The sequence below is a fragment of the Ruditapes philippinarum genome, unplaced genomic scaffold (genome assembly GCF_026571515.1).
Source record: "Ruditapes philippinarum isolate M1 unplaced genomic scaffold, ASM2657151v2 ctg617_1_1_1_1, whole genome shotgun sequence".
Classification (NCBI taxonomy): Eukaryota; Metazoa; Mollusca; class Bivalvia; order Venerida; family Veneridae; genus Ruditapes; species Ruditapes philippinarum.
In genome coordinates this window covers 240,379-252,211 of record NW_026859650.1, presented here as the reverse complement: position 1 = coordinate 252,211, position 11,833 = coordinate 240,379, and the positions used below count along the sequence as shown (strand labels likewise).

The 11,833-nt window shown below is 34.5% G+C and overlaps 1 protein-coding gene across 1 annotated transcript; it reads left to right on the top strand.

Moving 5' to 3' along the window:
* Nucleotides 1-1,881: 1,881 nt before the first annotated feature.
* LOC132757353 (mitoferrin-2-like) lies at nt 1,882-11,585 on the top strand. Its single transcript, XM_060748611.1, has 4 exons — nt 1,882-2,189; nt 7,735-7,954; nt 8,600-8,656; nt 10,314-11,585. The coding sequence occupies exons 1-4, from the start codon at nt 2,064-2,066 to the stop codon at nt 10,859-10,861; spliced, it is 951 nt and encodes a 316-aa protein (XP_060604594.1). The 5' UTR covers nt 1,882-2,063; the 3' UTR covers nt 10,862-11,585.
* The last annotated feature ends 248 nt before the right edge of the window (nt 11,586-11,833 follow it).

The following is an 11,833-nucleotide window of genomic DNA, read 5'->3' as shown; positions in this document are numbered from 1 at the left end:
GTTTAATCAGTTTAATTCAGAAAATAACTTATCAGTGGGCCCATTGAATGCCAGTATCTGTAGCTTACTAGCCAAGATTTTTATTGTCCAATAATAATGGATCAGAAGTGTTTTGTCTGCAGAAAAGGATAGTTTATCAAAGTAAAAAACTAAATTTACAGACATAAAATATTAAGAGTAAAACCCAAAGACAAGGTCATTTTTGAGCATGTGTAGACTCTTTTCCATGAATTTAGGCTATTAGCAGACAGCTTTCTGCCTCCAGAGATAACCTGTGGTCAGTAATGATATGCAGCGTTCTATTTTTAGTAATTTTGAAAGGGGTCTATAAAATAAATTATTTTATATGGCGGACAATTTAAAAATGATTGAAGTGTAAATGAATTTCGTAAGCATGAGGTTCATCAGAAAGTACCATTATTATTTTTTTTTTATAAGAACACAATTTTTTATTCTTTCCTATAGTTACAACATCACAAAAGCCTTAAAAGTGTTTTGTTGAACGGTTTTCAACGTTATTCATACTTGCTGATGAGTGGATGTCGATGTTATCATTAAATAGAGGCGAGCGGTTGATGACGTAACTCAAATTTTGAAGACATTCAAACTTAGATACCCTTTATCTTTGAAAGAAGAGCATTTTTGAAGCTGCGATGACAAAATGTTTTTTTGTTTTTTTTTACGAATCGTATTTTTTACGAATATTTAAAAGAAATGTCGCATCTCGTCGGAAAGTGAGGTTATTCTTAATCAAAATTCACTTTAAGCTTGCAAAGGGCCAGAAATTTCTTAGCAGGCTCCTGTAGATGATTACTTTGAATCCATAACATTGATTTATTCGGATATGTTAAAAACAGATAAATAATTACCGTATGTTTTTATACCGTCATGTATATACTAGTACTTCAGTCGACGCGTTGAACGGTTATCTACAAATTTGATTGTACGGCGTGGTGTGGATCTACGTGTAAGTTACATTGTGGTAAAGTTGTAGATCTAGATTGCAATAGTTGTAGTATGTTTAAGTGCTCCTCTAAGCGAATGGGAAAGAAATGTGACAAGCTTTGTAGCTCTGTTTAAATAATACAGTAAACTCCCTTGACATTTTAAAACAGTACAGTTGAAAATGGTAAAATCCACGCTTAAAGATCCTGTAACTCATCTCTTTTTTCTTCTTTTTTTTTTGTTTTATATCATAAATATATGATCAAATGAAGATTTATCAATAATTTAAGTTCCAAAAAATCTATATTTCAACATATTTTACATTTCTTCGATGTTTGAAAATTGTTTTAGACGCATAATTAGAATCTATATACAGAAATAAAATTTCACTTAAGTGTGGGAACAACTTAAATATTACAACATAGGATCTGTCCTGCACCTGGAGATGGAAGCGTTCTTTTATATTTTGGCGCCAAAATAAAAATACCCGCTGATTTTTTTCCGCCTGCACGTGCGTGTGTCCGGCGCGGCGAGGGTGTGTGTGTGGTGGGCGGGGGGAGCAGATAATCGCTGTAAAAGGACATACATGGATACAGCTTTATCTTTAATTTTAAACGATAGTAAATCTAGACCGTTAACTGTACTGTAGACAGTCTAGATAAGATGTTAAGATATAGGCCTATTAATTAGTAAATAAAAATAACATCTTAAATAGATCTACTTGTTACTTATTTTAAATTCAATTTTATAATTATATTCCGCTTGATCTTAGAATTAAGACGTATCATTGACGTCTCTACATTTAAATAAATGTAGGGCCATGTATCCTGCAGTTACGCAAGTTGCTGAAGGTCACGCTCCGTCACGATTGTTGACGATCATTCGCGGAATGTAACCGGCAAAAATCTGATTGGTTGCTTTCACTTCGGTACAAACCGGATATAGTTCACGTCACGACAAACATGGCGGACGGTGGTGACTTTTCAGGACACGACTGCTGATATTTTATGCTAGGAGTGCAATTAATTGATTTTCTTCTATGACAGTCAGTGATTTAAGATAAGAATTCTTATTAAGATTGATTTGGATCAGAAATATTGATACTTTACGGTTTGAACATGAACGAAGAAGATGATTTGTACGAAAGTTTACCACCAACATCAACGATCAGCACGCACATGTTCGCTGGTGCATTGGCCGGGGTCGGGGAACATTGCGTTATGTACCCATTTGATTGCGTGAAGGTAAAATATTTTCTTTGAAATAAATTTAATTAGTATATCGAACTATACATCTGACCGCAAAGGTCAAACTGGAACATGTAAACGTTGATCATGTTGACTTCACATGTTCAGAAATGTTGTCAGTAAGTGAGAAACATTGGTGTGTCTATATTTTTCCATTTTCTCTTTTCAGTTATAGAGACCGGCTTTTCCTAAATTGTTTAATGACCTCGATTTTTTGTGTGATTTATTCTCTGAAACCTCAGTATTTACTAGAACCAATAGTCCAACTAATTGTAGGGGCCTACAGTTTGACAAGAAATTGTGCTATTTTCGTGTCTGGGCAATATCTCGAAACAAGATTCTGCCCCAGAACAAAAATATCTCAGAATCAAGCTTTGGCACATCAATATATTTTGACTTCTATAACGAAAAAGTTATTTTAAGTGATCACCTGGTACAACAATAACCCCAACAGTGTAACTAAACCTCACATTGTGGGACAGTGGATGAGCCATCATGAGGTAGTCCAATATATCAGACTTTACAGGCTTGTTATAGTTTATGTCAGCCAAGCCTGATAGTTATTGCTCATAAACGCATACCATCATAAAAAAATCAAAAGTGTCTTTTGTCTTGCCTTTCAAGCCTTATTCAAAAGCTTATCTTCTTTTCTTTCAATTTCATGCTCAATCATAAACCAAAACTCTCAAAAAATGTACTTACCAATTTAAATAAAATATAAACAACAATCTATTTTTGTTGATCAGCCATACTGGTTAAGTAAGGCACTTTACATATTGATTCCAAATTTTTAAACAAAAAAATATATTCGAAGACGCTGACGGTGCATGGGCAATTATTTTGTTAAAAAAATCCGTTAGAATCTTCCGATTCAGTTAAACGCTTGCATTTGAATTAGCCAATCAGATTTCGCTCACTGTACTGTATGGCGGCCATTTGTTTATCGGCTGTTTAGGATTTTAATTACAAGAGAGGATTTAATCATGATTTTTCGGATGTGACAGTTTAATTATTTTGTCAAAAGGTATTTATTTTTTAGTTTTGTTCATAAATAGGTCAAAATTAATGTAAATACACGCTGTCTTAATTGTTTTTTGGTTCAGTCTAATTTTCTGTCGGAACATGCTATGGGTTTTTGAGCAATTTCGATATGACGTTGCTTTGCCCAGAAGCAAAAATATCTCTATAAGGGACGTCATATTTATGGGACTAGGGATGAGGAAACCTAAAACTTCTGTTTTTTAACTCTTTCGTAAGTTCCACCACGTGAAGACGGTGAGAAAGGTAAATTCTGTTTCTTTCTGTACTCGAAGCCCCAGCACTGCAGAGTAGACATATTCCGGTCAATTTGGATGACCATGAGTGAAATTCTTAACATTTTTTACTGTATAAGTGTATACATTTTTTTTCTACTTTTTCAAACCACTATAATGACGAAATTTGCTAATCTGTAACCTTTACTAGGCTGTTTAAATAGTTTCGATTATACTCTCACACTACTGACATCTCACAAGACTGGGATATAAACAAAAAATGGTGTCAAATCGAGGACAGGACAGGGGCAAATCTAGAACCTGACATTTGTAGGTTGTATTAATTAGTCTATTAAATGAATTTGGAGTTGCCTTAATCTTTTCCTGCTTAATATAATTCATTTTTACTTGCAGTTCCCAGAATAATTATGCAGTGTTTTGACACTGTTTTCTTTCCTTAAATATAAATTATACTGAAAAAAAATGGCACATTCCCAAAATAAAAATCCAGAAGATTGCAGAAGTTTGTATAATCATCATGTCAGTGTTCTTGTAATTTGTTCAATGTTTGAATGACAGGACATTATAAGTCTTGACATGAATTATAATAAGGCACCCATATTGGTAAATTATCATGGAACTTCGCAACTCTACTTTTGCATTAAAAATTCCATCGCCGAAGATGAAGTATTTGTATTGTATACTGCAGTTATAATATTTTTATGCATTGTTTCGGGTACAAACATTTCATACATGTCATCTACCTATATAACTGAATCCTTGAAAACTTGTTTGAAATTTCTATGGTTGGGAATCAAACCTAAAATTTTAACTTGGTGCTTCTTTGATTAATTATTACGATAAGAGAATTATTACATATATAAAGTTAAAGTACTATTGATTCATTTGACATAAATGATAAAAATTGTCAACAAATTGAAATGTAATGACAATGCCCTGAGGCATAGCATAAAAAAACGACAACTTAAAATTGCATCCTGTCATATTAGAATTAATACAAGTGACATTCTTCAGGCTTATGTGTTAAGTTATCAATCATATTTACTGAAAGAGGTATTAGAAATTAACTCTTGACTCCAATCAAGTGTTGTATCATATTTGCTGGAAGAGGTTACAAATCATGCTCCAATAAAGCGTTGTTATTTTTTTCACCATTTAGAAAAAGGTTTGTGTCTGCCCAATTCAATGGAGAAAATACTAGTGGCTGAATTTATAATTAAGGGAGATAAATGTGGAAATAAATAACTTGCAACAACAGTGAAATTGTGCATTTTGGGAAACATAATATTTAATTAATAGGAAAAACCAGCCAAACAAAAATAAGAAAAAACACTTAGTATGAATTAAATTTTGATACATTTTACTTGGTGGAAAAGGGGCCACAGATAATTTGGATATATTATATATAGCACTTTTTCATCATAGCAGAATGTAGTTTATTGGTGTATTTAAAAAATACATTTGTACAAATACAGCCTTTGATTTAATAAAGATATAAATAATGATTAAATTTGACATAAAGGTATACCTCATTGGCTGAAAAAAATGTTGTTTTTTTTCACTATCTTATTTCTACTGAATATTTGCAAGTCTATAACTAAACAAATTACACATGCCATCTTATCTGTAAAATTTTGATCTTGATGACATTGTAAAAGTCTCATGTCGAATCCATGTGATTTGATTTATATTATCATTGTAAATTTGTTAAATATACAAATGTACTTAATGTAGTACAAAGGTCATAAAAAGGAACAAATACATCATCGCTATTGTTAACAACTAAATGTAAAGTTGTTTTTAAGATTTCAATTTTTTTGGAAAGAAAATATGATTACTTTAATAGTAGATCGGTGTATGTCCATTGGCAGATGTAAGACAATTATTATACCCCCACACAACAAAGTTGTAAGGTGGGTATACTGGAATCAGCTTGTCCGTCCGGCCGGCCGTCCGGCTGTCCGTCGGTTTTTTCTTGTCCGCCCAATAACTTAAGATTCCTTTGACCCTTAGTCTTCATATTTGGCATGGAGGTTAGTCATGATTAGTAGATGACCCCTATTGATTTTGAGGTCACTAGGTCAAAGGTCAAGGTCACAGGGGCCTTGACTTCAAAAAGCTTGTCCGCCCAATAACTTAAGATTCCTTTGACCTACAGTCGTCATATTTGGCATGGAGGTTAGTCATGATTAGTAGATGACCCCTATTGATTTTGAGGTCACTGGGTCAAAGGTCAAGGTCACAGGGGCCTTGACTTCAAAAAGTTTGTCCGCCCTATAACTTAAGATTCCTTTGACCTACAGTCGTCATATTTGGAATGGAGGTTAGTCATGATTAGTAGATGACCCCTATTGATTTTGAGGTCACCAGGTCAAAGGTCAAGGTCACAGGGGCCTTGACTTCAAAAACGCTTGTCCGCCCAATAACTTAAGATTCCTTTGACCCACAGTCTTCATATTTGACATGGAGGTTAGTCATGATCAGTAGATGACCCCTTTTGATTTTGAGGTCACCAGGTCAAAGGTCAAGGTCACAGGGGCCTTGACTTCAAAAACCTTGTCCGCCCTATAACTTAAGATTCCTTTGACCCATAGTCTTGATATTTGGCATGGAAGTTAGTCATGATTAGTAGATGACCCCTATTGATTTTGAGGTCACCAGGTCAAAGGTCAAGGTCACAGGGGCCTTGACTTCAAAAAGCTTGTCCGCCCAATAACTTAAGATTCCTTTGACCCACAGTCTTCATATTTGGCATGGAGGTTAGTCATGATTAGTAGATGACCCCTATTGATTTTGAGGTCACCAGGTCAAAGGTCAAGGTCACAGGGGCCTTGACTTCAAAAAGCTTGTCCGCCCAATAACTTAAGATTTCTTTGACCCACAGTCTTCATATTTGGAATGGAGGTTTAGTCATGATTAGTAGATGACCCCTATTGATTTTTGAGGTCAAAGGTCAAGGTCACAGGGACTTTGACTTCAAAAAGTTTGTCTGCCCAATAACTTTAGATTCCTTTGACCCACAGTCTTCATATTTGGCATGGATGTTGATCATGATAAGTAGATGACCCCTTTTGATTTTGAGGTCACTGGGTCAAAGGTCAAGGTCATAGGGACTTGGACTTCAAAAAGTTTGTCCACCCATTAACTTAAGATTCCTTTGACCCACAGTCTTCATATTTGGCATGGATGTTGATCATGACTATATATATGATCATGACCCCTATTGATTTTGAGGTCACTGGGTCAAAGGTCAAGGTCACAGGGACCTTGACAAAAAAAGCTTTTCTTCTCTATTGTTAAAGAATGTCCTGTCCGCAATGTATTGATTTTGACATTTTCACATTTGAAGCATGTAGAATACATAACTTAGCAATGCACTGGCTTAGTAACCTCAGATTTGGCAGGGAGGTTGTCCTTGAGCTCTAAATGGCCACTGTTGATTCTGACAAAGTGGTATGCGGGGGTATTCACGCCATGATAGTGGCAGTTCTAGTTTCTTTGAGCATTTGAGCAACTCCTACAGTTCTCAAGGGCTCTTAACCAAACACTCAGAGCTATTATCAAAAAGTGCCCAGTGCATATTGTCAGGTTTTTGGAATTTTGATCACTTTTTGGCAGAACCTTTGGTTTTTTCCCCTCAATTATAATATAAGTAGAAACCTTGTTTTGTGACAATGTTCTTTCATTTGATATTGAATTACTGTAATCTATTAATTTATACTTGTCAGGGTTTCCATTAGTGGAAGTTTCATTTACTCCTGATCTTGACTTCCAAAATTTAATGCTTTTCCTTCTGTACCTGTACAATGTGACTTTCAATGTCAGGAATTTTCAGTTTCTGATTTCCAAATTTTAAAACTTAGTGGAAGCCCTGACTTGTTAGAAAGTTTATGAAAATATCGAGGTATTTTCACTTTTCAAAAAAAACCTACAACATGTATAAATCTGTAGTCCCCTGGCATCGATTGAAACTATCAGTGAGCACAGAGCAGACATAGAGCAGCTGGCGCATTTGTACTTTCTGATCATACTCACATAGTCTGTATTGTTAGTAAGTCAGTCAGTAAATGTTTCAAAATTTTACCTTTAAAGTGGTGAGTAGTTCTGTCGAAATTGAAAAAAAAGGCATGTCCATTCAAGATAGTTAGCATAGTAAGGGTAAAACAGTTGCACTAAATATACCTAATTTTCAAATATCATTTTATGTTTTCTGATAAAGTAAACAATTGATATCTTGACTTAACTAGCATATTAAACATATTTTGCAGACACGTATGCAGAGCCTCGTTCCTGACCCAAAAGCCAACTATCGAGGAGTAGCTGATGCACTAGTTACAATATTTCGTCATGAAGGTATTGGAAACACGGTGCGAGGAATCGGTGCAGTGGTCGGCGGTGCTGGACCTGCACATGCCTTGTATTTTGCCTGCTATGAACATTTAAAGAAAAAATTTAGTGGTGGCGAACAAGGAAACCATCTTGCTCATGGTATTAAACTTATTCTATTCTCAGTCGCAGACTTGGTTTTAAGTAATTACAATGTATTTAAACAATGATTCATCTGTTGTGATTGACTTAAAGGAGGATGTTAGTGTTAAGGGAAGTGGTTGCCATGTAACTGTTTCTGCACCAAAACAACTGTTTACTCACACCAAAGAAATCCTTAAAAATTACTAAAAAAGGTCTTAACTGCTGGCTACTTAAGATTTTCATTGGCAGGGAACACTGCTAGTCTGATAAGGAGCTGTTCTTTATTAAAGACCAGACATGTCCTTGTTACAAATTTTTCACTGGGTAAGGCTCCAGCTTTATCTTTCTGAGATGACAGTGATTAACCTTTGCCAACAGTATTGAGCCAGGCCATCTGTATACAGTTGGCTGTCTTAAACTTCAAATTTTCTTCTTGATACCCTAAATTTGATAGTGGACCAGTGGTTTTTCTCACTTAATTGGGAAAAGGCCTTAGCCTCTTAATTTTAGGGGGAAAACTATCGCTTAAACAGGCCTTTTATATGGTAGGCCACTGTTATGTTAGGAGGAAAATCATTGTTGACAATTCCAAATATGGAAGCTGAAAAAGTAATTTGTAATTATTTAGCAGGGTTGATTAATAAAAATGAAACTGTATTACAGGTGCAGCTGGTTGTGTGGCCACAGTATTACATGATTTATTTATGAATCCAGCTGATGGTGAGTATATTCTCTATACCATAAATGTATACATCCAATCGTTGCTTTTGCATTGTATCACATGATTGTCAAAATTTATTTTCCGTATTGTACACTATAGTATCCAGTATATTTTATATTGGACAGTTCAATTTGTATGACCTTTAATGGGTACCATCAAGGATTAAGGCAGTAAGTGACAAATTATTAGAACGATACCGTAAACAGGCATTAGTGTTTCTTCAGGAAGCAAAATCAAGTGATTGTTTCTGATTAGACTACTATGTAGACACATTTAGCATTTCCTCAGTATAATTTGGTTATCAGATAACAAGGTGCTAAATATGAGCTATTATGACCGGGCTGTGATCCTGTGTTGTACGCCATCAACTTTTGTTTAAACATCTCAACTACTTGACCAGTGTTGATAAAACTAAACAGGATTGTTCTTGGCATAAAGGTTTTTCAAAATTATTAAAAAAATTCCATGCTGAACTCTGCTTGCAATTGCAGAGCAACAGATAATGCGCGTATTTGTGTATTTACGCAATAAATTTTATAAAATACGCAATTGATTTTTTAAGAATGCGTATCAAAACCCATTAAAAAAATTAAAATACGCAATTGTCTTAAAAACCCGTGCGTATTGTCATTTTCATCACCGCAAAATTAATCTGTCGTACACTCGTAGTTTTTGACAAATTATATCGATATGCATGATATCCGAATATTCCCGAATCAATGCCAACTAATTAACGGCTCCGGTCTTCGACGGTCCCCGGTCTCCAAAGACCGACTAAGCATGAGACCGTCGATTTGTCTACTCAGGTTGACGGTCTTTACAGAACGGCAGAGACCGTTGATTTTGCGGAGACCGTCAAAAAATAGGTCCCAGCTGTAACAATAGATGCTTTGAAAAGCAATATGGCGTCGTACAAAAGGGAAAATGATTTGAAACAAAACAGTCGCAAATAATTAAAAATCAGTCAGGCAACGAACTTGTGAAAAATATTATGAAAGATAACAGGAGCATTTTATATAAAAATAAAACAATTGTGAAAAGTTCTAGTAAATTGTTCATCCTATTTTCTTTTTAAAACAGTTAAGATATCAAAATTTAATTTTATTGATATTGAAACCATAAAATACATATCTTCATAATTGAATACCCAATTGATCTTGAAATCATAGGGTATCGAGTTTTTGAATACCCAATTAAATGGAGCCAATACCCAATTCCAAAGGAAATGATGGAGTAATACCCAATTCACCTTTAAAGCTTATCTGTTGCTCTGAATTGACAAACCTAAAAATCTTCTTTTCATAAATTGCAAAGGCTAGAGCTTAGATATTTAGTATATTACACTGTCTAGTGGTTCTCTATGTTTCTGCAGAAGATTACTGGAAAGAATAGATCTGTAATAAAATCAAACAGTTAATACTTTTATACATAAAAAACCCTTATTATTAATAATTTTAACAACTTGACCCAAAAATATGGTTTACAAGACAAAAACCCACTAACATTTTACTTTATTTCATGTATTTGTTTATTTTACTTTTCATATGTTCCCGTTCCATGATGTTAACTTGGATGCTGACTTCATATTGCAATTTTCTCACTTTTCGCCGCATTTCACTCTGGATTGAATTGCGTGACAATGTTCACGGAAATCAGTGATAAAACAACGTATGCAAATGTATGGGAGCCCATATAGAACTTGTAAAGAATGTGGTGTATCCATACTAAAGACAGAAGGACCTATTGCATTTTATAGGAGCTTCACGACGCAACTAAGCATGAACGTACCTTTCCAAGCTGTTCATTTTATGACTTACGAGATAACACAAGACTTCCTTAACCCAACTCGGAAGTATGATCCTTTGACACACGGTGTGTCTGGTGCCGTGGCGGGTGCCGGCGCCGCAGTTGCTACTATGCCTTTAGATGTTTGTAAAACCTTACTGAACACGCAAGAGCACTGTTCAAGAACTAACAGTATATCTTATGTGAACGGCATGCGGGCAGCCTTTCGAACAGTTTACGAATTCCAAGGTGTACGTGGATACTTTCGGGGCATTACTGCGCGTATTTTCTTCCAAATGCCAGCCACAGCTATCTCATGGTCGATATACGAGTTCTTTAAGTTCTTTTTACATAAAAATGATGACGACAATTCGCATTACCTCAAAGTATCGTCCTTGCAGGCCTCTTCATCCAAATGATAAAATAAATCCTAGCATAATGAATGAGGCATTTTAATACTAGTTCCAAAGGCATTTAAGTGTTCTAATACTTCTAATAGCAATGTGAGATGGTAAAGATCTATCTAAAAGCAATGTGGCATGAATAAAAATGGAAAAGTCTTAAAAATGGCCAAGTTATATCACTAAGAAATGTTTCGTTTTCTTTAGAAATTATTTTGCTATAGTTAATATGGTATTAGTTCAATTATTCAATTTATTTATTTTTTTCAAGGAAAATAAATTAAGTATGTGAAGGTTGTTTATTGCACTTCCCTAGTCCATTTATAAATTATTTTATACATAGAGTTGAAAAAAGGAAGATAAAAATATTAAGTACATATCTATCTTAAATTCAAGAAGTTATTATCAAAGAAGGAATTAATTCAAGAAGGATTGAAGTGCTTTTGAAGAAGTTAAAGTATGTATAAATTGTTTGTCGGCCAGAGGACTGCTACAAACAATGCCATAGATCTGTGTCTCCAGTATGCATGAAATGTGTGAAATCCGTGTCAGTAGAGGACTGCTGCATGGTCTATTTATAGCTCAAGTGTTGCTTGTGATGGCTAAATGTGTGCTTGAATGTGAGCAAGTTTTAAATTTCAGTACAAATGTCAAAGTTCTGTGATATAGTGATATGAAAAATGTAAAAAAGTATGTGGTAAAAAAAGTAAACTTACGATTTAGAAGAAAAAAAGAAGCAAAAGTAAAAAAAAAAAAAATTTTAATCAGTTAATTCTTGATAAAATATGAAACCTCTAAAATCAGTGTGCCAACCGTTGATGAAAATTGAAAAGTTCACCAAGTTCCTGACTTGGGTAAAATGTGGTTAATGATTACTGGTAAATATTTCGGAATTCCTTCCATTATATTGTAGAAAGATAATGCATGAAAAAGGAAATGAAAAAAATAAAACAAAAAAAGCATCAGAAAACAAAACCAGTCGAGGGACGT

What these genes read in the sequence shown, in the direction of transcription:
- LOC132757353 (XM_060748611.1), top strand. Translation starts at nt 2,064, where the DNA reads ATGAACGAAGAAGATGATTTGTACGAAAGTTTACCACCAACATCAACG. An exon ending in ACCCATTTGATTGCGTGAAG is followed by an intron (nt 2,190 to 7,734) that starts GTAAAATATTTT and finishes CATATTTTGCAG; the next exon opens with ACACGTATGCAGAGCCTCGT. An exon ending in ATTTATGAATCCAGCTGATG is followed by an intron (nt 8,657 to 10,313) that starts GTGAGTATATTC and finishes CACGGAAATCAG; the next exon opens with TGATAAAACAACGTATGCAA.